The sequence below is a fragment of the Saccopteryx leptura genome, chromosome 2, assembly GCF_036850995.1.
Source record: "Saccopteryx leptura isolate mSacLep1 chromosome 2, mSacLep1_pri_phased_curated, whole genome shotgun sequence".
Lineage (NCBI taxonomy): Eukaryota > Metazoa > Chordata > Mammalia > Chiroptera > Emballonuridae > Saccopteryx > Saccopteryx leptura.
The window spans coordinates 44,356,983-44,380,854 of NC_089504.1; the positions used below are offsets into that span (position 1 = coordinate 44,356,983).

Here is a 23,872-nt window from a genome sequence, read left to right on the forward strand (position 1 = left end):
TCAGTGATGTGTGAAGAACAGTCAGAGATGCTGAAAGACATCTGACGTGTGAGATTCCTTCCAGGGAACTGTGATTTAGATCCCAGAGGGCCCAGGCAGTGAGGGATAAGAGGAAGGGAGGCCTGGCCCCCAGAAAGAGGGGAGGGGGAAGGGAAGGCCCAGAAATGCGCTCCGGTGGTGTGAGTGAGCATGGCTTGCGGGGAGGGTACTGGGTGCACATACGACCATCTAGTCACTGTGCTCGTTTTTGTAGGAGGGCTTGAAAGAGTCTTCCAATTGACCAATTAATCAGCCAATATGCATTTACTAAACCAACGGAATTTTAATGCCTTATCACACTCACTGTCTCTGAGCCTTCTCTCTAAAGTGACACTCCCAATCACATTGCTGCTTGTTATTTTTTCTATAGCACTATGGCTATTGATTATCTTGTTCATTCCTTTGGGTGCCCAGTGGCTGTCTGTCTTCCCCACTAGACTGGCAGCTCCAGGAGGGCAGGGCTGCTGTGTCCCAGTGCCTGGGACACTGTACATCCTCAATACAAATATTGGTTGGCTGAAAGAATACAGAAATGAATGCACTTTATCAAATAATAATGACAATAGCGACAGTAATTGCTACCATTTGTTGAACACTTACCATGTGCCCACCCCTGTGCTAAGCACTTTTTCTTTCATTTGATCCTCAGAAAGAGCCCTGTGAAGTGAGAATTAATACCTTTAGTTTATAGGTAAGGGAAATGGGCTGCAGAGATGGATCCTGTCCCAACTCACACAGCCAGGAAGCGCTGGGGTGAGATTTGAACTCTGGTAAACTTTGGTCTGTCCAACGAGTTAAGGTGTAATCCCTAGAGATGTCAACCTCGGGCAGTAACTTCAGGGACAGGAATAGGTTTGCGTCTTCCAGGTGAGTGTTGGGTGCTTGGTAGCAGAACAGGCACCTTCTCTTCAGGAATCAAAATGGAGACACCCATACACCCTGTAACAGGGCGCTGCTGAGTGGGTTTATCCCTGATGCGGGTTCCTGGTAGATATTTTCAGCAGTTGTGAATTATTTAGGTGCTGAGGCAGAAATGCTTCCTGGCATTGAATCCTAACTGAAAATTGTGCATGAAATGAAAGCTAAGAGATCCTGCCATTATTTCTTTTTTTCTGTTAATGAATGGGAGAAAAAAGTAAGTGACCCCTCAGCAACTGGCCATATGTTTCACCTTTTGTTGATCCTTCCTGGCTCTCAGAGGGGCCTCTATGTGTTTGCAAGTCTTTTTATTATGTCATATTTTGCAAAATACTAAAGGGCTGTTTTCACCATTCTGGATGCCCAGCGAGCACTCAGTGTGATCCATTTTCCTACCAAGAGAGCTTAAGCTGAGAGAGATTAGAGGCCTAATGAGCACCCTGGCCATGGCACGCTCCCCCCGTCTCCGGACGCTTTCTCAGCCTCACTGCTGTCCTGCCTCCTTGGCTGCTATGCTATTTGGGGATCCACTGAGCCTACTATTGTGAATTTATACAGTGCCTGATACTCTGTAAAAAGCCTCATGTTCAGTGTATTGGTCATTTCCTTAAGTCAGTCACTAAGCAGGAAGGAGGAGAATCTGGAAGAATTCAGGCGCAGTACCCAGGCTTATCCTACTGGGTTAACCTGGCAAGGGCAAAACCTTTCAGAGGGACCATGTGCATCTTCGTAATGAGGGTCAGTGCTGTTCAGGCTCTTCAAAAAAAATTAAGATATAATGCACATGCTGTGCAATAGACCACCCAAAAGTATATAATTTAGTGCTTTTTAGTATATTCAGAGCTGTGCAGCTATCACCAATCAACTTTAGAACATTTTGTCACCCTCACAAAGGGACACCGGATGAGGCCTTAGTTTTCATTTCCCCCAACCCCTGCGTTTCTCCCAGTCCTAGGCAACCACTGATCTACTTTCTGACCCTTCGCTGGCCTATTCGGAACATTGCACATAAATAGAATCATATGCTGTGTGGTCTTTGTGCCTGGCCTTTTTCAATTAGCAGCATGATTTTCAGGTTCATTCATGTTGTAGCATGTATCTGTACTTCATTTATTTTTATTGCCAAATAATACTCCACTGTATGGATACAGCACAGTTTGTTTATTCATTCACTGGTTGATGGACTTTTGGGTTGTTTCCACTCTTGACTATTACAGATAATGCTGTCATGAACATTTGGGTACAAGTTTTTGTGTGGATGTATGCTTTCATTTACCTGTGAATAGATAGGATTTTTGTTTCATGAGCTAACTTCACATTTGAATTTTGAGCAACTAGCAGACGGCTTTCCACAGCAGCTGCATTATTCTACATTCCCACTGGCATTGTGTGAGCTTCCTGATTTCCCCCTTACTCACCAATAACACCTGTTGTTTCCTGACTTTTGCTTGTAGCCACCCTAGTGCAGGTGAAGTGGTGGAGTGGGTTTCACCGTGACTTGGCTTTGCATTTTCCTGAGGGCTTCACCCTGCCTGTATCTTGACAACACTGTTTCCCTTAGGCAGCTGATCATTCTGTCTGGGGTTGGACATTTGAATAAGTGAGGAGAGAGAGAAGCTGTTTCTTGAGCCCAACTCTCCTCAGGTGGCCTCATGGCCACGGGGCATCCCTCACTCGTGAGCCTTTTCCATCTGGGCTGGGGTGAGGGACATGGGACCATGACTGAACCACACTGCTCAGGCCTTTGCTTTGTTAGGCACCATTATAGTTGATCTTCTGCTTGACTGGTCATTTCTTTTCTTTCTTTTTTTTGAGAGAGACAGAGACAGAGACAGAATGGGAGGCAGATGAGAAGCATTAACTCATAGTTGCATCACTTTAGTTGTTCATTGATTGCTTCTCATGTGCCTTGAGTGGGGGGCTCAAGCTGAGCCAGTGACCCCTTGCTCATGCCAGTGACCTTGGGTTCAAGCCAGTGACCATGGGATCATGTTAATGATCTCACACTCAAGCTGGTGACCCCACGCTCAAGCCAGCAACCATGGGGTTTAAAACCTGGGATCTCAGTGTCCCAGGTTGACTCTCTATCCACTGAGCCACCACTGATCAGGTTTTACTGGTTATTTTTAATTATCATATGACCCACAAGAAAACTTAAGATTTATAGCAATTTGTTTTTAAAAATCAGTTACAAATGGCCTGGTCGGTGGTGGAGCAATAAATAAAGCAGGGACCTGGAATGCTGAGGTCAACAGTTTGTAACTCTGGGATTACCTGGTCAAGGCTATCATAGGATAGCAATCATTGAACAACTAAAATGAAGCTACAATGAGTTGATACTTTTCGCTGCCTCCCCCCTTCTTTGTAAAATCAATAAATAAAAGCTTTTAAAAAAACTGACACATCAGTTGCAGATGCTGCCCTGTCATATCTACAATCTAGGTTATGAGAGTTTCTAAGGTCACAGGGGTTGTTATGAAGACTCTGCATGTCGGGCCCGCAGCCCAGAAGAACGTGCATGTTTCTCAGCTTTCCTGTGTCCTCAGGAATGAACAGATACACGGAGCCAAATCCTTGGAGATACATTTTTAATTAAATTCTTCACTTTTAGATATTTGTAGATTCACATGCAGTTGTTAAGAAGTAATGTGGAGAGATCCCATCCTTGAGGCTGGTGAGCTGTGGAGAAAATGATTTACTGAGTGACTGGAAAATGACCCTGGACACGTGCCAACAATTCTAACTATTTCTGTTGCCATCAGCTGCCTGCTTCTCCCGGGATGAGGGCCACATGACCCCACCATCAAATGAGCTGCTCTGGGCAACTGGTTATTTATTGATAGCGGCTCCTAAGCTTTGTGATTTATTTGGGTTTACAGTAGACAAACCTGCCTGACCTGTGATGGCACAGTGGATAAAGCATTGGCCTGGAATGTTCAGGTTGCCAGTTTGAAACCCTGGGCTTGCCTGGTCAAGGCACATATGAGAAGCAACTACTATAAGTTGATGCTTCCCACTCCTCCCCTGCACTTTCTCTCTCTCCTCTCTCTAAAAATCAATAAATAAAATCTTAAAAATAAATATGGGTGTTTTGACCCCCACCCCAGATCTTCTGAAGCTCTGGGGATGGGCAGTCTGCTTTAAAATAAAATAAAATAAATAAATAAATAAATAAAGTAGACAAACCTAATAACAATACTCCTTTCTTCCTTCTCATCCCTGATCATAAGGGTCACTTGCTAATATTGGATATTTTCTGCCATGGTGGCTGCTGACATTCCTAATCCATTGAACTTTTAAAAGACATTAAGCCTGCCAAATATCTCATTTTAACTTAGACCTAACTACACTGGGGGAAAAATAATCTAAATGAGACAAAGAATATAAATGAGCTAAAGGTGATAAAATCGGTTAGAGTAGTACCTGGTACTACTTGAGTTTGATGCTCCCATGGATTCCACATATACTTACTTACAGTATTCTGTGTTAGGCACTGCTGGAGGTGCTAGGATATAACCAGAGCACAAACCACGCAGGAAGCCTGCCCTCATGGAGCTTACATTCTCCTGAGCAGAGACCAAAAAATTAAGAACAAAAACAAAAAGTAAAAATGGAGTATGTCAATTGTTGGTAAATGCTTTGAATAAAAAGATTTGTGTGTGTGTGTGTGTGTGTGTGTGTGTGTGTGTATGTTTTGAGGGTAAAGTGAAGAGGGCAAGGGAGTGAGGATGGATTACGATAAAAAAATTAATATGCTGTTCAGTGTGTCCTTAAAGTCACGGTGCACTTTTGCCCCGTCACAGGAAAGCAACAAAAGACGATAGAAATGCAAAATCTGCACCAAATAAAAGAAAAACTCTCCTAGTTTCATACCTATTCAGTGCAGTTCGATGTGGGCTCACGCACAGATTTTTTAGGGCTCCTTAGGTAGCTATCCCGTATAGCAGGGGTCCCCAAACTATGGCCTGCGGGCCACATGCGGCCCCCTGAGGCCATTTATCTGACCCCCACCGCACTTCCGGAAAGGGCACCTCTTTCATTGGTGGTCAGTGAAAGGAGCACATTGACCATCTCATTAGCCAAAAGCAAGCCCATAGTTCCCATTGAAATATTGGTCAGTTTGTTGATTTAAATTTATTCATTCTTTATTTTAAATATTGTATTTGTTCCCATTTTGTTTTTTACTTTAAAATAAGATATGTGCAGTGTGCATAGGAATTTGTTTATAGTTTTTTTTTTATAGTCCGGCCCTCCAACGGTCTGAGGGACAGTGAACTGGCCCCCTGTGTAAAATGTTTGGGGACCCCTGCCGTATAGCCTCTACAGACTTGTCACTGACTGATGGCCTACCAGAACAGGGTTTCTCCACCAAACTGCCGGTTTCCTTCAACTGCTTATCCCACTGAGTAATGTTATTCCTATGTAGTGATGCTTCGTTATAAACGTGCCGATATTCACATTGCACTTTGGTCATGGATTCAAATTTAGCGAACCACAGAACACACTGAACTTTCCTCTGTATGGTCCACATCTCGACTGGCATGGCCGTGGGCTGCTCCGCTGTACACACGGTGTTACATCATCATCTGCGCATGCGCACATGCTGCCACATTATCCTACAGAAACTGGGAGGGTTTCCTTTTTTTTGGTGCAGATTTCACATTTCTATCGCCTCTTGTTGCTTTCCTGTGACCTGTCAAAAGTGCACCATGACTTTATGGACACACTGTGTTATCCTCAAGACTTATTTAGCTTAAAACTGGAAGTTTGAACTTTTTGACCCTTTTTATTTTGCCACACCCCCCTGGGGGCCTCTGGTAAAGATGGATCTGTTCTATCTGTGATTTTATTTTTCTTTTAGGTTCCACATACAGGGTAGGGTAAAATAGGTTTATAGTTGTTTATATGGAAAATAATATAATACTTAAGTTAAATAACAGTACAAGAACAAACTGTTTCATGTACTCACAACTGTAAAACTACTTTGGCCCACCCTGTCTAAGTCAGATCATACAGTATCTGTCTTTCTCCGTCAGATTTATTTTACTTAGCATAATGCCCTCAAGATCCATCCACTTGTCACAAATGACAGAATTTCTTTCTTTCTCAGGGCTGAGTAATATTTCATTGCATATATAAACTATACTTTCTTTTTTATTTTTATTTATTTTATTCTTTTAAAGATTTTTAAAGTTTTTTATTTGATTCTCTCTGTAGAACTGTGTATGGCCCACTCTGGGAAATACTGACCAATTTACTAACGTTTATGAGTCCCAGTACTCTGGTCTCATCTGGATGAAACTACACCTTCTTTATCTATTCCCTCATTGATGGACACTTAAGTTGTTTCCATATCTTGGCTATTGTAAATAATGCTGTAGTGAATATGGGGGTGCAGATATCTCTTCGGGGCAATAATTTAATTTCCTTTGATAAATACCCAGAAGTGGAATTGCTGGATCAGATAGTAGTTCTTTTTAAATCTCCATATTGTTTCCTACAGGGGTTGCATCAGTTTACAATCCCAGCGACTGTGCACAAGGGTTCTCTTTTCTCCATGTCCAGTGGGCTCCAGTTTTAAATGAGGTCAGGGAAGATCTCCCTGGGAAGGTGGTAGCAGAGTAGGGTTGGTAAACCTCTTTTGCAAAGAGCCAGATAGTACATAGGTTAGATTTTGCTGGCCAACTGCTCAACAACTGTTTAGTGCCAAAGCAACCCTAGACAGTACATAAAAAAATGAGCATGGCTGTTCCATAAAACTGCATTTACAGAGATAGGCAGTAGACTGTGTTTCACTACTGTCTGTGGTTTGTCAATTTTTGGATTAGAATTAAAATGTCAAGGAGGTGAGAAATCAGGACCTGAGGTTATCTCTTGGTGGGGGGGTGATCATTCCAAGTAGAAGTAACAGCCAGTGCAAAGACCCTGAGGTGGGCTCGTGGTTGGCTTGAGAGAGGAGAAGTAAGAGTTGAATAAACGAGTGGGAGATTAGTAGGAAGTGAGGTGGGAAAGATGGTAGGGCCAATCCTTGGGGGTTTGTAGGCCACTGCAAACTCAACACGGGCTTATGAAGAATATTCTAGAGAATAATCAATGAACTGCTTTTTTTCCCTAACAGTTGAAATATTGCATGCAGATAGCAAAATATGCAAAATTAAAGTGTCCTGCATGACACACTTTTATAAAGTGAACATCCTCGGTGATAGCACCCAGACCTAGGAACACAACATGACTGACGCCTCAGAAGCCCCCCTCATGCTTCTTCCTGGGCACAGTCCCGGAGAGTGACCACCATGCTGGTTTCTAACGCCACAGGTTAGTTGTGCCCACTATTGAGCTTGGTATCATTTTTCACAGAAGGCCTGTGCGATGTGCGCTCGGCTGTCTTCTTGCATCTGGCTCCTTGTGCCAAACATTATGTTTTTGAGATTCATTTTTGTTGCTGCTTGTTGTTATAATTCTTTAGTTCTCACGGATGTATGAGAGTCAGTTCTATGAATATGAATATAGATTATTTAGTTAATTTTCCTATTGTTGATACACATTTAGGTTATTTTCAGTTTTGGCCATTTCAAATTGCTTTATTAGTTTTAACTTAAAAACAATAAATAACAAACCAAAAACTCTTAAGTGATAGATGCAGAGCTGGCCAAATATTTAGGGGCTTAGGGAGTTTTTGGAAACCAGTAGCAAATCTTTGGGAACAAGACCGGCCTGGACCATTCACAGACTTGTCCAGGGATGGGGTGGCTGTCTTCCTGGTGCTGCCCATGGTCAGAGCCAGGCGGCGCGGCCGCTGCCCACAGGCCTGGCTGTGCGGTGGAGATTCAGCAGGAGTTGGTGCTGTTTGCCCAATTCATTGTTGGGACACTGCACTTTTCCCTGCTCACATTCCTCTAGCAGATGTTTGTCTCTCTGTTCTGGAAAGAGGCTCTTTGTGATGGGGCCTTGGGGCTTCTCATAAGCTCTCCTGCAGCCATGACCAGTGGGATCATGGAGAAGCTGCACTTTCTAAATCTGTAAACCTGCCAGGCAGGAAAACTCCAGTTCTTGGGCCATAACATTTTCTCCCCACATCCTCGGAAGGAACACAAACATTTAGGCAGCTCAAGGTGGAATCTGTCTAGAGAAGGGATGACTGTGTTTGCAAACATTCTTCTTTTTTCTTTTTTCTTAAGTGAGAAGTAGGAAGGCAGAGAGACAAACTCCCACATGAGCCCCTACTGGGATCCACCCGGCAACCCCCATATAGGGCAATGCTCTGCCCATCTGGGGCCACTGCTCTGTTGCTTTGCTTGACAATTGAGCTATATCAGTGCCTGAGGCAAGGCCATGGAGCCATCCTCAGCACCTGGGGCCAACTTGCTCCAAATGAACCATGGCTGTGGGAGGAGAGGAGCAGGGGTAGGGGTGGAGAAACAGATGGTCACTTCTTCTGTGTGTCCTGACTGGGACTCAAATGCAGGACTTCCACATGCTGGGCAATGCTCTACCGCTGAGCCAACCGGCCACGGCTGCAGACATTCTTCAAAAGTGTTCCCACAGCACCATGAGCAGATCACTTTTGGATGTTTTTGAAGCTGACCTTTTTGAAAATACAGTTCTTGTACTGGAAATGCAGACCAGGTGCAATTTGCAGCTATAGAGTCATGAGAGAGAAATCTGATAAGTTTGTTAGGAGGACCTTGGTGGCTCTCCTGTTTCTCCTGGCTCTCTCGGGCCACCTGTCCTACTGCCCCTCTGCTGAGCCAGCATGCACCCCTCTCCCATCTGCAAGGTAGCCTCTTGGTAAACAACATGGCGCCAGCTGCCCATCTGGCTGCCTCAGCACTTGGCTAATCTTAGAGCACTCCCGGGTTACCAACTGGAGCTTAGCCTCCGTATCCTTCTTGAGCACTTTCTAATTCACAAGTTCCCCCTTGTGGACTCATTCTAAATTGAGGAGCCCAAGAACATAAACTAGTAAGTAAACTTAGGAAATAAGTAGGCTGGAAAAAGCAAGAGATAAGACAGCCTTTCAATGTAGCAATTCTGAATGTTCTCACCTGTTCATAGATGTATGCTGTATTTACAGGATTTCCCACTAGCATGGGTATTTCTAGACTGTTCCATTGCTTCTATGAGAATCGTTTTTAAATAACCCTTTTGTGTTATATTATTGTAGGCAGGGTGCTCTCCTTATCTCATGGAGAAGAAATTTTCATGACAGGTATGGAGACCTGGTGCAGAGCAGATGTGTGGAATTTGTTTGCTGAAAGAATGAATAAGGAAAATATGTCTCATCTTTCTGCAGCAATTGACATCCTACTATATTGGGGACTCCTGAACCCAACATTGCTTGTTCTTTGACTCTAGTTGACCCAATCTGACCACTCCACATCTCCTAGAAGACTTCCTTCCATCCATCCATCCATCCATCCATCCATCCATCCATCCATCCATCCAATCAGTAGTTACTGGACAATGTACCTTGAGAGGATCTTGGGATACCAGCAGTGAACAAAATATTATAAACTCATGGAGCTTATAGTGGGAAGAGGATAACAATAATCAAACACTCATACAAATAAAATTCTTGACAGGTGGTGATGAATTCTATATAGAAAAATAAAGTAGGGCAAGGGAGATTAGAGAGTGAAGTAGGGTTGAGGTAGTGTTCATTCTAGGGGGTCTGGGAGGGTCTCTTCAGAGCAGAGGTCTGAAGGAAGTGAGGGAGAGAGCCATGTGCATATCTGAGAAGAGAGTTTCAGGAAAAGAAAAGAGGTTCAAAAGTTTTGATGTAGAAGGGAGTGTGGTGTGTTTGGGTGGAGTGAGCGAGGGGGAGGGCTGGGAGAGAAACCCAGAGAGGTAGGGGGGGGCCCAGCCTGAGGGTCTTACAGGTCACTGGAATTGCTTTGGAAGCCACTGGAAGGCTGTGGGAGAGGATGGTCAGATATTTGTTTTAAGAAGATCACTTAGTTGTTGTGTTGAGCCTAGGCCCTAGGGGGACAGGAGCAAAAGCAGGGGGACTGTTAGGAGGTCATGCACATCTCCAGGTGAAGGACGTGCCCTATGTGGCGAGAATCTTCAGAACACCCAAGGCTGCCAGAATGTCCGGCGGCCCAGAATGTGCTGCTCTACTTGTGTGTGAATTTCAGGCTCAGGAAATATACACCAGCCTGGAGAGGCTGGTGTTGGAGAGGGATCAGGCAAGGACTTCCCTGGGGCTAGCCCCTGCCCCTCTTTCTCTCTGAAAGCCCTCACCATAGTGGCACAGTGCCCAAACCCCAGGAAAGCCCTGTAGCATCTGCGTGTCAGCAACACTGGAAGCACACCTGAAATTACAGCGGACCTGAGTGCGTCCTCCTCCTTCGCCCCCAACCCCGGTCACAGCTGCAGGGCAGCCTCTGCTCTGAGGAGCGGGAGAGTCTCATCCCAGTAATCACACAGAGCCTCCACAAGCCGGAGTTCCCCTTCCCCTTCTTGTTGGGATGAATAGGGCATTTTCATTCTTTCTTTTTTAAAATTGAGATATAATTTACATATAACATCATGTTATATTTAAGGTGTACAGTGTGTTTATTTGATACATCAGTATACTGTAATATGATTACCACCATAGCATTAGTTAATTCTTCTATCACATCACATGATTATCATGTCTTTTTGGTGGCGACAGCATTTAAGATCTATTCTCCTAGCAATTTCGAAGTGTGTAATAGTGTTGACTATAATCATCATGCTATGCATTAGATCTCCAGAACTTATTCATTTTCTGGTTGCAAGTTGTATCCTTTAACATCATCTCCTTATTTTCCTCACCCCCCAGTCCCTGGGAACCACCATTCTACTCTCTGTTTCTATAAGTTCAGCTTTTTAAATTTAAAATATTTTTTGTTTTAGATTTCACATCTGAGATAATGCAGTATTTGTCTTTCTTTGTCTGACTTATTCACTTAGCATAATGTCCTGAAAGTTTACCCATTTTGTCACAAATGGCAGGATTTTCTTCTTTCTCATGGCTGAATAATATTCCATTATATATATATATATATATTTCATCAATATATAATGTATATATATATATTACATCTTTTTTCTTTGGACTGGAAGTCTGCCCTTTTATTTTCTGTTAATTTATTTTTAAATTTATTGTGCTGACATGCTTTCGAGTGTCCCACTCAGTGTAGCACCATCTATGGACCACATTGTGCCCACGCCACATCTTCTTTACTCATTCATCTGTTGATGGACACTTAGGTTGTTTCCATGTTTTGGCTATTGTGAATAGTGTTGCAATAAACATGGGAAATCAGATATCTTTTCGATCCTGTTTTCATTTCCTTTGGATGTTTCCCCTCTTTGGGATTGCTGGATCATATGGGTGTAGTACTTTTAATTTTTTGAAGAAACTGCATACTGTTATTCATAGTAGCTGCACCCATGTATATTCCCACAAACAGCACATAATGGTCCTCTTTTCTCCATATCTCTGTAACCCTTATGTCCTGTCTTCTTGATGATGGTGATGGCCATTTTAATAGGTGTGAGGTGGAGGTGGGCATTCTCTGCCATGATTTCAACTAAATCAACTGGGGCAATGCTTTCTTCAGACTAATTTGGATCTGGACTTACCTGGTTCACTTAGCTGATGGAAGTGTGGCCCTTGAGTGTTGGCCGTTCCAACCCTGTGTCTGGTTCACAGTACTTCATCTTCACCACTTGGATTCTGTATCAGTTATCTAATGCTGAACCTATGTCTGGTTTATAGTACTTCATCTTCACCAATTGGATTTTGTATCAGTTATCTAGTGCTGATTAACAAATGGCCACACACTGAGTGACTCATGACAACACCCACTTATTAGCTTTATAGGCCAGGAGCATGGTGGGCTCAGTTGAGTTCACAGTCAGGGAGTCACAAAGCTGCAATCAAGGTGTTGGCCAGTCTAGAGTTTTAGGGAAAAATTTGTTTGCAAGGTCATTCAGGTTGGTAGTAGAGTCCAGTTATTTGAGGTTGTAGAAATGAAGTCCCCATTTTTGTGGCTGTTGGCTGGGAGCTGCTCTCTGCTTCTAGAGGTCACTCACATTCCTCATCATGTGGCCCCCTCCATCTTCAAGCCAGCAGTGGTGCATTGAATCCTTCTTAACCTTTTACTCTTGCCTGACCTCTGTGGCGCAGTGGATAAAGCGTCAACCTGGAAACACTGAGGTTGCTGGTTCAAGACCCTGGCTTGCCTGGTCAAGGCACATATGGGAGTTGATGCTTCCTGCTCCTCCCCCTTCTTTCTCTCTCTTTCTTCCCCCCCCCCTAAAATGAATAAATAAATAAATAAAAATTAAAAAAAATTAATCTTTTACTCTTGGTTCCCATCTGTCCCTGGCTGGAGAAAGCACTCTCCTTTTAAGCTCTCATGTGAATATGCTTGGTCCACCTGGATAATACAAGATGATATCCCTCTATGAAGGTCAACTGTGCCATATAGCATGGCATAAACATGGGAGCACTCTCTGATACTGATAGTTCTGGGGACTAGGGCAGAATATCATTAGAAGCCCTTATGCCTGCCTGACAGATTCCTTCACTTTCAATACCAGTACTATTTGCAGACCTGCCTTTTCCCTTGTGGCTGGTGCACCTTGGCAATTTCTACAGTGTGCTTTTATTTCCAGAATCCAAGTTCCTCCTTGATTAGCGAGCCAGTTGGCATTTTGAAGCCAGTTGGTGCCCCAGAACCCAGCATAACGATCAGAAATTAGTATTTAGTGTTTCTGTTTCAGTCCAATTGGCCAGGAACCAAGGAAATTATGGCTTATTATATCATTATATGGTCATTAAAGCTTCTCATTAAAGCTAAAATTATGAGGGCTGAGATATTCAAGGCACTTTTTTGGTTTGATATGGAGTCGCCAGAATCATAAATCAGGAAGTAACCTCTAATGTCCCTGTACTTCTGTTTTTATCTGTCACAGCCAAGTTCCTGGTAATGTACCAATGAGTCTTGTTACCTCTGCCAGAACCTCCTGTGATTGGGTGCTGATTACCTTACAGTGCAGTCTATTTCATTCTTGGACAGGTCTGTTTGTTAAAAAATTCTTTTCTTCTATTGGCCCATGTCATCTTCCTTCTGATTTCACCCAGTGTACAACTTTATGGTCCACAGCCACACCAAATACCTCTTTTCTCTTAAAAGATGGTCAGTCAGATGTTTAGAGGCAGATATCATGTCTGAGAACATCTTCTTCACTAACTAGATTCCAGATGTGCCAGCCTCCCTGGCTCATTTCCTTCACTTCTGGTGCTGGGCACACCTCTATTATGTAGGCTCCGTCAAGGGTGGGAACCTACTCTGTTGTACTCATCACTATATCCTCATCCCAGCACATTGCCTCATACATAGTTGGTACCAGTCAATATTTATTGACTGGGATGCAATCTCCTGTGGACCTGAAGTCTATGTGGCTCTGCTTAGGTCTCTGCATGTGTGAAAATGAATAAAGGAAATCTCATTCAAAATGGAGTCAGGAAGCCACGAAGAGAGAGGGCCTTACCCCCGTACTATTCCTTGTAGACTGCATAGTCTGGCAGGAGGAAGAAAGATTTCTTCGGGGCCAGCAATAGCAAACTCACCTGCAGCCAGGGAGAAGCTGCCACCACTTTGATCTCTCATTTTCCTCCACTGTACTTTTGCTTAAAACAACCCCTCCCAACCTCCCCTTCCCTCTGTAGAAGAATGGTTCTTCTCCTTTGTTCTTAGGACTTGTCTGCGGTTCACCATAGCTTGCTTGTTCTGAATTGCAACTCTTCTGCTCTTCCTGAAAAACCTTGATTTTGCTGGCCGAAACACATTTTCTTCTAAAAAGGTTGACACATATTCTCCCCAATTGACATTGCCCAGTCTTGTGAGCCATCTCCCCGGTTTCTATCTAGAAACAGTTAATGTTTTGTCTTAATCCTTTCCAGAACAAGGCACATAAATAAATAAAACAAGTTAAAGACTCAAGCACTTAGCCCTGGCCGGTTGGCTCAGCGGTAGAGCGTCGGCCTAGCGTGCGGAGGACCCGGGTTCGATTCCCGGCCAGGGCACATAGGAGAAGCGCCCATTTGCTTCTCCACCCCTCCGCCGCACTTTCCTCTCTGTCTCTCTCTTCCCCTCCCGCAGCCAAGGCTCCATTGGAGCAAAGATGGCCCGGGCGCTGGGCATGGCTCTGTGGCCTCTGCCTCAGGCGCTGGAGTGGCTCTGGTCGCAATATGGCGACGCCCAGGATGGGCAGAGCATCGCCCCCTGGGGGGCAGAGCACCGCCCCTGGTGGGCGTGCCGGGTGGATCCCGGTCGGGCGCATGCGGGAGTCTGTCTGACTGTCTCTCCCTGTTTCCAGCTTCAGAAAAATAAAAAAAAAAAAAAAAAAAAAAGACTCAAGCACTTGAAAGAGGTTGCTTCCATAAGTAACAAATTTTGGTACTCGATTGACATTGTACCTTATTTAAAATAAGAGTGGGAAAGGGGTGGTAAATTCATTATGGAAAAAAGAGAATCATGTTAAACTTGGAATTGATTTTCCTTCTCTCTACTCAAGTGCAGGGAGTCACTTAATCAGATGCATCACTCAATGTGGGCACTTGCTGCAGGGAGGGAAATGAAACCTTGCTAACAATAAGAAGAGATTCCTCCCAAAAACAAATTGGAGATGTGGCTGCCTTTGCTTGTTACATAGCAATCACCTTATTACCTGGAGGCAGCAAATATGGATTTTCACGGTGGGTATGCACAGCAGTGTTCTAACATGGCTGCTTGGTTTAAAATGCATAGTTTTGCATAAGGTAATTATTGGTACGTGTGTATCATTTTCCTATAGAAGAAATGAAGGTAATTATATCTGTAAGAAATTGCCACTAGCTTGGTAGCTCAACTGTATAACCAGAGTGCATTAGAATGCTCCCATGAAAGAGCATTCCACATTTATAAAAATTTCAGGATGTAGTTCTGCTCTCTGAAAAATTAATGTGGTACCTTATTTGTAAAATAAGGGATATTGCTTCATCTTCACCACCTTCATCTTCCTTTCCTCCCTTCAGCAGATATGCTGATTCCTGTGATATGTAAAGAAGTGCTGTTTTTAAGCAGAATTTCCAAAGGAAAAAGCTCTAGGTGTATGACATAAGATCTCCAAAAAGCAATTATAGAAAAAAGTCAATTGTTTATTGTCTTTTAATATTGTTTGGTAAACATCAGAATAAACTAGATTAGTTTGTTTTTGATAATTTTTGAGGTGGATGTAATATATTTCATACATACTTTGCAAGTTATTATTTTTTTTTTTATTTTTTTTTTTACAGAGGCAGAGATAGACAGGGACAGATAGACAGGAATGGAGAGAGATGAGAAGCATCAATCATCAGTTTCTCGTTGCACGTTGCGACTTCTTAGTTGTTCATTGATTGCTTTCTCACATGTGCCTTGACCGCAGGCCTTCAGCAGACCGATTAACCACCTGCTGGAGCCAGTGACCTTGGGTCTAAGCTGGTGAGCTCTTTGCTCAAGCCAGATGAGCCTGCACTCAAGCTGGCACCTCGGGGTCTCGAACCTGGGTCCTTCCGCATCCCAGTCTGATGCTCTATCCACTGCGCCACCACCTGGTCAGGCCAAGTTAATTTTTAAAATAGACCCAATCAATCTAGGTAGGAAATTTCAGTTGTTTCAGTCTTTCTTTTTTGTTATCTCTCCCAATGGTGTGCTTGCTAATTCACTGATAGATGATTATAAGCATTGAACTGAATTATAAAGTGTTGACAAGAAGTTAACCCATATTCTCCACACGTCTCCTCTCCTCCAAATTCATATTTTGCTGTCTCTAGATATTTGCATCTTGTTAGAGTCCAAAGATATATCAAATTCTGCCACACTTTTAGCCAATTGCATTGACTAATTAATTGACTCAAGCACTTGAAAGAAGTTGACTCAGTCATTCAGCAACTGCATTGGGCCTTCTGTGTTTAGATCAGCAGGAGAGATGGAGAGAAGAAAAAGCTCTGTAAGACAGAGGAGACTTACTTTTTTAACCTTGATCATGGTGTATGATCTGTTTAATGTATTGTTATATCGAGTTTCCTAATATTTTGTTGATGATTTTAGCATTTGTGTTCATCAGGGATATTGGCCTGTAAGTTTCTTTCTTTGTAGTGTCTTTATCTGGTTTTGAAATTAAGATAATGCTGGCCTCATAAAATCAGTTTGGGAGGCCCTGGCCAGTTTGCTCAGTGGTAGAGCATCGGCCTGGTGTGCGGGAGTCCTGGGTTTGATTCCTGGCCAGGGCACACAGGAGGGGTGCTTCTCCACCCCTCCCCCTCTCCTTCCTCTCTGTCTCTCTCTTCTCCTCCTGCAGCCAAGGCTCCATTGGAGCAAAGTTGGCCCGGGTGCTGAGGATGGCTCTGTGGCCTCTGCCTCAGGCTCTAGAATGGCTCTGATTGCGGCAGAGCAAGGCCCCAAGATGGGCAGAGCATCGCCCCCTGGTGGGCATGCCAGGTGGATCCCGGTCGGGCGCATGCGGGAGTCTGTCTGTCTGCCTCCCCGTTTCCAACTTAACGAAAAAAGAAAAAAAATCAGCTTGGAAGTCTTCCCTCCTCTAGAATTTTCTGGAATAGTTTAAGAAGAGTAGGTGTTAGTACTTTGAATGTTTGGTAAAATTCACCTGATAAGCCATCTGGTCCAGGGCTTACGTTTGCTGCGAGTTTTTGATTACTGCTTCACAATTTTCATTAATTATAATCGGTCCATTCATTTTGCCAGTAAGAAAGTCTTTTGTTTTTAAAATACTTGGTTATAAGCTTGTTGACTGAATAATGCCATGTAAGCTTGACAGGCAAACTTACTTGTTAAAATTCAAACACTTAGATGTCATTCACAGCCATCAGTTTTTTTCCTTCTCTCTTTTTTTCTATGTTTTCTTTTTTCTTTTTCTTCTTTCCACTAATCAGCTGGGTGACTGGAGCTGAGTGGCCCGCGAGACCAGGGGACCCTGGAGATCTGTGGATGCTGGAGTGTGAGGAGGTAGACACAGCTGGATCGCCTGCATCTTGGAACGGAGCAGAGGGGAGACTCAGCAGAACCGTTCAATGAATGCATTAATGCTGAGCATTGAGGCACCTGTCCTCCACAAGAATTGGTTGCCAATCAAAGTCAGGGAGATAGTTAGTGGCAAGCAAGAAAAGAGAGGCTGCAATCCTATAGCCCTGTGCCTTCTCCCTACCCATACTCTGGAGGAGCTGGGGCAGAAACAAGAGCCAGGTGTGGAAGGAATCTTTCTACACTATGCTGCTGGAGGGCATAGGCTTTGACTTGTGCTTAGGGTTGAACTTTTTAATTGATTAGGACTGAGTCTGAAATACCCACAGGAACCTGTTCTAATACTTCTGAGTGACCAGAAGGTTATGGAATCTAAGTATTTTTAAGGGACTCAATAGAAAAGCGGAGTTTGATGCAATACATTTGGCACAAATTTGGGAAAGAAAAACCAAACCAAACCCCATGCTCTGTTTGCAGCCCCGTGACACGAGATTTTTAATGGATGGTTTGCATCCGCTTTACTAATATCTTCTCTACAAACTGTTTCCCTGTTTACCAGGACTCCTGGTGTGGTTGTCCTCTTTCTGTTTAGCTCTCTCCATGTATCAGTTTTAGGTTCCAGAGGGAAGAGGCTTTAATCAAATAGTTTTCCATTTAGGGCATTAGTTAATTTAGAGCCGGATTGTCCTGGGGCGACCTGGAAGAGTTCCAGAACGCGTGACATACTCTTGGTATATGTGGAATGTTTTTCCTTGGGAGCCCAGAGTGCGATGCATATACATTTTTGTATTAAAAATTAAATTATATAGTTCACAAGTACATACAAAATAGGTAATAACAAGCACCATGAAGTGCCATCCAGCTTGAGAAGAAGTACATTAACAAATGAGTGAAAAAATATGACAAATATGCCAGCCTTCTCTGGACACCTGCTCCTTCCCACTTCCACTTCCCATTTCCACTTCCCACTTCCCCTTCGCAGTCCCAGGAGCACCTGCCCTCCTGAATTCGGTGTTACAGATGCATGTTGCTTCACTCTGACGGGGAGAACTTTTCCAGGCAACTCTCTCTAGTGAGGTAGAGGAGAGCCCAAAATATCACTTCCTGACTGTGTGTAATGTAATCGCTTTCCTCCTGTGGTCAGGGTCAGGAGGCCTCGATGGTGGTTTTCTTGGCTGACCTCCCTTTTTCCATTGTGCTGCCCCACAAGGATTTGCGTCGAAGGACAGGGTCGACTAAAGCTTTTGGAGTTGCTGATATGGCAGAATCTTCCAGACAGGTGACCCCCGATGCTTATCACAGACGGGGAGCGCTGTTCGTGGTGCCATCTGCCATGAGTGGTGTCCCTCACTGGGACAGATAAGGGAGAGGGTGTCGCTGGCTGGCGTGTCCTGAGGTGTCCTCACTTAGGAAGGGCTGAGTACCTGCTGGGAAGACTCCTCGGCATTCACGTTCCCCCAGGCTCCTGACGAGGACATTAGGAGTCACAGAGTCAGGAAACCCACATGCATCATCTTTCGCTTGTCTCCAATTAGTCACTGGTTTTTCTTGATCGGGGATCAGTTTGTTACGCAGCCTTCTCCTCTTCCCCCCTGCTGGAGCAGTACACCGATTGCCAGGCTTTCTTTGATCTCAAGTTCCTGTACTCCAATGCTGTGATCCAGGTAGCTGAGAGGATGCTAATTGGTTGCAATTGGATTTCCTGAAATAGTCTAGGCATCTACTAAAAAAGGGATTTCATGGGAGAGTCAGGCTTAAATAAATCTCCCTCCCTATATTCTAAGTGGGAGGACTTTACAGAGATTTCATTCTGTTATTTATTGTGCATCTCCAAGAGTAAAGTATATGTGTGGTGATTATCAAAGTCATTTAACATGGAATTTTAAAAAATTAAGCATTCCCATGAGATGATGGGCTCAGGACACACATTGGGATCTGCTGGAATAGATTTGACTTCCCATGCATTTTTCACTTTGTGTGCTTGCTTTCTAAATGGCTGCTAATGGCAACAACAAGGAGCTCTCTCTCTCTCTCTCTCTCAGAATAACAAACCGGATTTTTCAAGAACTAGGTAATTAGTCTATCAGTCTGCAAATTATAGAGAGCTCATTAAAAGGCATTTTTTCAAGAATTTTGTTTTCTAGTATCCATGTCTTTTACATTCTCCAGATCTCTTAAGTGCCAAATAGATGACCATTTAATTCCATTATGGAATGCAGAACTGCAAAAGGAAGTAGAAAAAGGCCTGCTTGTTTTTCCACTGTAGCCTTTCCCGGAGTGTCCATCTCTGGGTGAGCTCTCCTGCTAATGGTCGAGTGCTTCTGACAGATTTGCAGTGGTTTCTGTTGCTGGGATAAGCAGACCACAGCGAGCTTCCTGTACTGACTGTGGGGGAAGGCACCATTAGCAGATAAAGCAAGGTGATAGAAAATAAAAGGAGGGGTGGGCATTAGTGAATTTTAGAGCTTGGGGAATGAAAGAATCAGGGCAAGAAACATAAATCACATTTATTCGGATTGCAACAGGGTTTGGCTGCCCTCTTGCCTTTCTCTGAAATCCCAGTAACCTGGCCGATGGGGGGTGTCTGACCTAGTGAGGCTGAATGTATGACATGAACCCCCTAATTTCTCTGTGGTTATTGTACTTAGTTGTTTTTTTTTTTTTTTTTTTTTTTTTTTTTTAATAATTTTATTTTTTTAATGGGGTGACATCAATAAATCAGGATACATATATTCAAAGATAACAAGTCCAGGTTATCTTGTCGTTCAATTATGTTCATACCCACCACCCAAAGTCAGATTGTCCTCTGTCACCTTCTATCTTGTTTTCTTTGTGCCCCTCCCCACCCCCTATCCCTCTCCCATTCCCCCCTCCCCCCCCCGTAACCACCACACTCTTATCAATGTCTCTTAGTTTCACTATTATGTCCCACCTACGTATGGAATAATACAGTTCCTGTTTTTTTCTGATTTACTTATTTCGCTTCGTATCATGTTATCAAGATCCCACCATTTTGCTGTAAATGTTCCGATGTCATCATTTCTTATGGCTGAGTAGTATTCCATAGTGTATATGTGCCACATCTTCTTTATCCAGTCATCTATTGATGGGCTTTTTGGTTGTTTCCATGTCCTGGCCACTGTGAACAATGCTGCAATAAACATGGGGCTGCATGTGTCTTTACGTATCAATGTTTCTGAGTTTTTGGGATATATACCCAGTAGAGGGATTGCTGGGTCATAAGGTAGTTCTATTTTCAGTTTTTTGAGGAACCACCATACTTTCTTCCATAATGGTTGTACTACTTTACATTCCCACCAACAGTGTATGAGGGTTCCTTTTTCTCCACAGCCTCTCCAACATTTGCTGTTACCTGACTTGCTAATAACAGCTAATCGAACAGGTGTGAGGTGGTATCTCATTGCCGTTTTGATTTGCATTTCTCTAATAGCTAAAGAAGATGAGCATCTTTTCATATATCTGTTGGCCATTTGTATTTCTTCCTGGGAGAAGTGTCTATTCATATCCTCTTCCCATTTTTTTATTGGATTGTTTGTTTGTTTGTTGTTGAGTTTTATGAGTTCTTTGTATATTTTGGATATTAGGCCCTTATCTGAGCTGTCGTTTGAAAAAATCATTTCCCATTTAGTTGGCTTTCTGTTTATTTTGTTATCAGTTTCTCTTGCTGAGCAAAAACTTCTTAGTCTGATGTAGTCCCATTCATTAATTTTTGCCTTCACTTCTCTTGCCATTGGAGTCAAATTCATAAAATGCTCTTTAAAACCCAGGTCCCTGAGTTGAGTACCTATGTCTTCTTCTATGTACTTAATTGTTTCAGGTCTTATGTTTAGATCTTTGATCCATTTTGAGTTAATTTTTGTACAGGGGGAGAGACTATAGTCCAGTTTCATTCTTTTGCATGTGGCTTTCCAGTTTTCCCAGCACCATTTATTGAAGAGGCTTTCTTTTCTCCATTGTGTGTTGTTGGCCCCTTTATCAAAAATTATTTGACTATATATATGTGGTTTTATTTCTGGGTTTTCTATTCTGTTCCATTGGTCTGAGTGTCTATTTTTCTGCCAATACCATGCTGTTTTGATTGTCGTGGCCCTATAATAGAGTTTGAAGTCAGGTATTGAAATGCCCCCAGCTTCATTCTTTTTCTTTAGGATTGCTTTGGCTATTCGGGGTTTTTTATAGTTCCATATAAATCTGATGATTTTTTGCTCTATTTCTTTAAAAAATGTCATTGGAAGTTTGATGGGAATTGCATTAAATTTGTATATTGCTTTGGGTAATATAGCCATCTTGATTATATTTATTCTTCCTAGCCAAGAACAAGGTATATTCTTCCATCTCATTATATCTTTTTCGATTTCCCTTAACAATGGTTTATAGTTTTCATTATATAAGTCCTTTACATTCTTTGTTATGTTTATTCCTAAGTATTTTATTTTTTTTGTTGCAATCGTGAAGGGGATTGTTCTTTTGAGTTCCTTCTCAGTTGTTTCATTGTTGGCATATAGAAAGGCTATTGACTTCTGTATGTTAATTTTGTATCCTGCGACCTTACTGTATTGGCTTATTGTTTCTAGTAGTCTTTTTGTGGATTCTTTGGGGTTTTCGATGTATAGTATCATATCATCTGCAAAAAGTGATACCTTTACTTCTTCTTTTCCGATATGGATGCCTTTTATTTCTTTGTCTTGTCTGATTGCTCTGGCTAGAACCTCTAGTACCACATTAAATAAGAGTGGAGAGAGTGGACAACCCTGTCTTGTTCCTGATTTAAGGGGGAAAGCCTTCAGTTTAGTGCCATTTAATATGATGTTAGCTGATGGTTTATCATATATGGCCTTTATCATGTTGAGATATTTTCCTTCTATACCCATTTTGTTGAGAGTCTTAAACATAAAATTGTGTTGTATTTTATCGAAAGCCTTTTCTGCGTCTATTGATAAGATCATGTGGTTTTTGTTCTTTGTTTTGTTGATATGGTGTATTACATTAACCGTTTTACGTATGTTGAACCATCCTTGAGATTCTGGGATGAATCCCACTTGATCATGATGTATTATTTTTTTAATATGTTGTTGTATTCGATTTGCTAGTATTTTGTTTAGTATTTTAGCATCTGTATTCATTAGAGATATTGGTCTGTAGTTTTCTTTTTTTGTGCCATCCTTGCCTGGTTTTGGTATGAGGGTTATGTTGGCTTCGTAAAATGTGTTTGGAAGTATTGCTTCTTCTTCAATTTTTTGGAAGACTTTGAGTAGAATAGGAACCAAGTCTTCTTTGAATGTTTGATAAAATTCGCTGGTATAGCCGTCAGGGCCTGGACTTTTATTTTTGGGGAGGTTTTTAATGGTTTTTTCTATTTCTTCTCTACTGATAGGTCTGTTTAGGCTTTCTACTTCTTCTTGACTCAGTCTAGGAAGGTTGTATTTTTCTAGGAATTTATCCATTTCTTCTAGGTTGTTGAATTTAGTGGCATAAAGTTTTTCATAGTATTCTACAATAATTCTTTGTATATCTACGGTGTCCGTGGTGATTTCTCCTCTTTCATTTTGGATTTTGTTTATATGAGTTCTTTCTCTTTTTTCCTTGGTAAGTCTTGCCAAGGGTTTGTCAATTTTGTTGATCTTTTCAAAGAACCAGCTCCTTGTTCTGTTAATTTTTTCTATAGTTTTTCTGTTCTCTAATTCATTTATTTCTGCTCTGATTTTTATTATCTCCTTTCTTCGGCTGGTTTTGGGTTGTCTTTGTTCTTCTTTTTCTAGTTCCTTAAGGTGGGAAGTTAAGTGGTTCACTTGGGCTCTCTCTTGTTTGTTCATATATGCCTGAAGTGATATGAACTTCCCTCTTATCACTGCTTTTGCTGCATCCCATAGATTCTGATATGTCGTATTGTCATTTTCATTAGTCTGTATATAACTTTTGATCTCTGCACTTATTTCTTCTTTGACCCATTCATTTTTTAAAAGTATGTTGTTTAGTTTCCACATTTTTGTGGGATTTTTTTCCTCTTTTTTGCAGTTGAATTCTAGTTTCAAGGCTTTATGATCAGAAAATATGCTTGGTACAACTTCAATTTTTCTGAATTTGCTGATGTTGTTTTTGTGGCCCAACATATGGTCAATTCTTGAGAATGATCCATGTACACTGGAGAAAAATGTATACTCAGTCACTTTGGGATGAAATGTCCTGTAGATGTCTATCATATCCAGGTGCTCTAGTGTTTTGTTTAAGGCCACTATGTCTTTGTTGATTCTCTGTTTGGATGACCGATCTAGAGCCGTCAGCGGTGTATTGAGGTCTCCAAGTATGATTGTGTTTTTGTCAGTTTTTGTTTTAAGATCAATAAGTAGCTGTCTTATATATTTTGGTGCTCCTTGGTTTGGTGCATATATATTAAGAATTGTTATGTCTTCTTGATTCAGTGTCCCCTTAGCCATTATGAAATGGCCATTTTTGTCTCTGAGTACTTTTCCTGTCTTGTAGTCAGCATTATCCGATATGAGTATTGCTACACCTGCTTTTTTTTGGATGTTATTTGCTTGGAGTATTGTTTTCCAGCCTTTCACTTTGAATTTGTTTTTATCCTTGTTACTTAGATGAGTTTCCTGTAGGCAGCATACAGTTGGATTTTCTTTTTTAATCCATTCTGCTACTCTGTGCCTTTTTATTGGTGAGTTTAATCCGTTTACATTTAGTGTAATTATTGATACTTGTGGGTTCCCTATTGCCATTTTATATCTTGCTTTCTGTTAGTTTTGTGTCTTGTTTGATCCTTCTCTTTTGTTTTTCTATCTTTTGTTTTTATTTGGTTGTATTCCATACATCTTTCCACTGTTGCTATCTTTTTTATCTCA

General features: G+C 42.2%; 1 protein-coding gene across 4 annotated transcripts in view; it reads left to right on the forward strand.

The window, feature by feature from the left end:
* FRMD3 (FERM domain containing 3) overlaps window positions 1–23,872 on the forward strand; it is a 345,965-nt gene that overhangs the window by 50,099 nt on the left and 271,994 nt on the right. The window contains exon 1 of one of the 4 annotated variants that reach the window (XM_066367921.1): window positions 16,930–16,985. The exons of the other annotated variants lie outside the window; for them this stretch is intronic. Coding sequence (XP_066224018.1) covers window positions 16,968–16,985 — 18 coding nt within the window. The 5' untranslated portion in view covers window positions 16,930–16,967. Of the gene's footprint in view, window positions 1–16,929; window positions 16,986–23,872 lie in introns of those variants that run through there. 4 annotated transcript variants of the gene reach the window in all.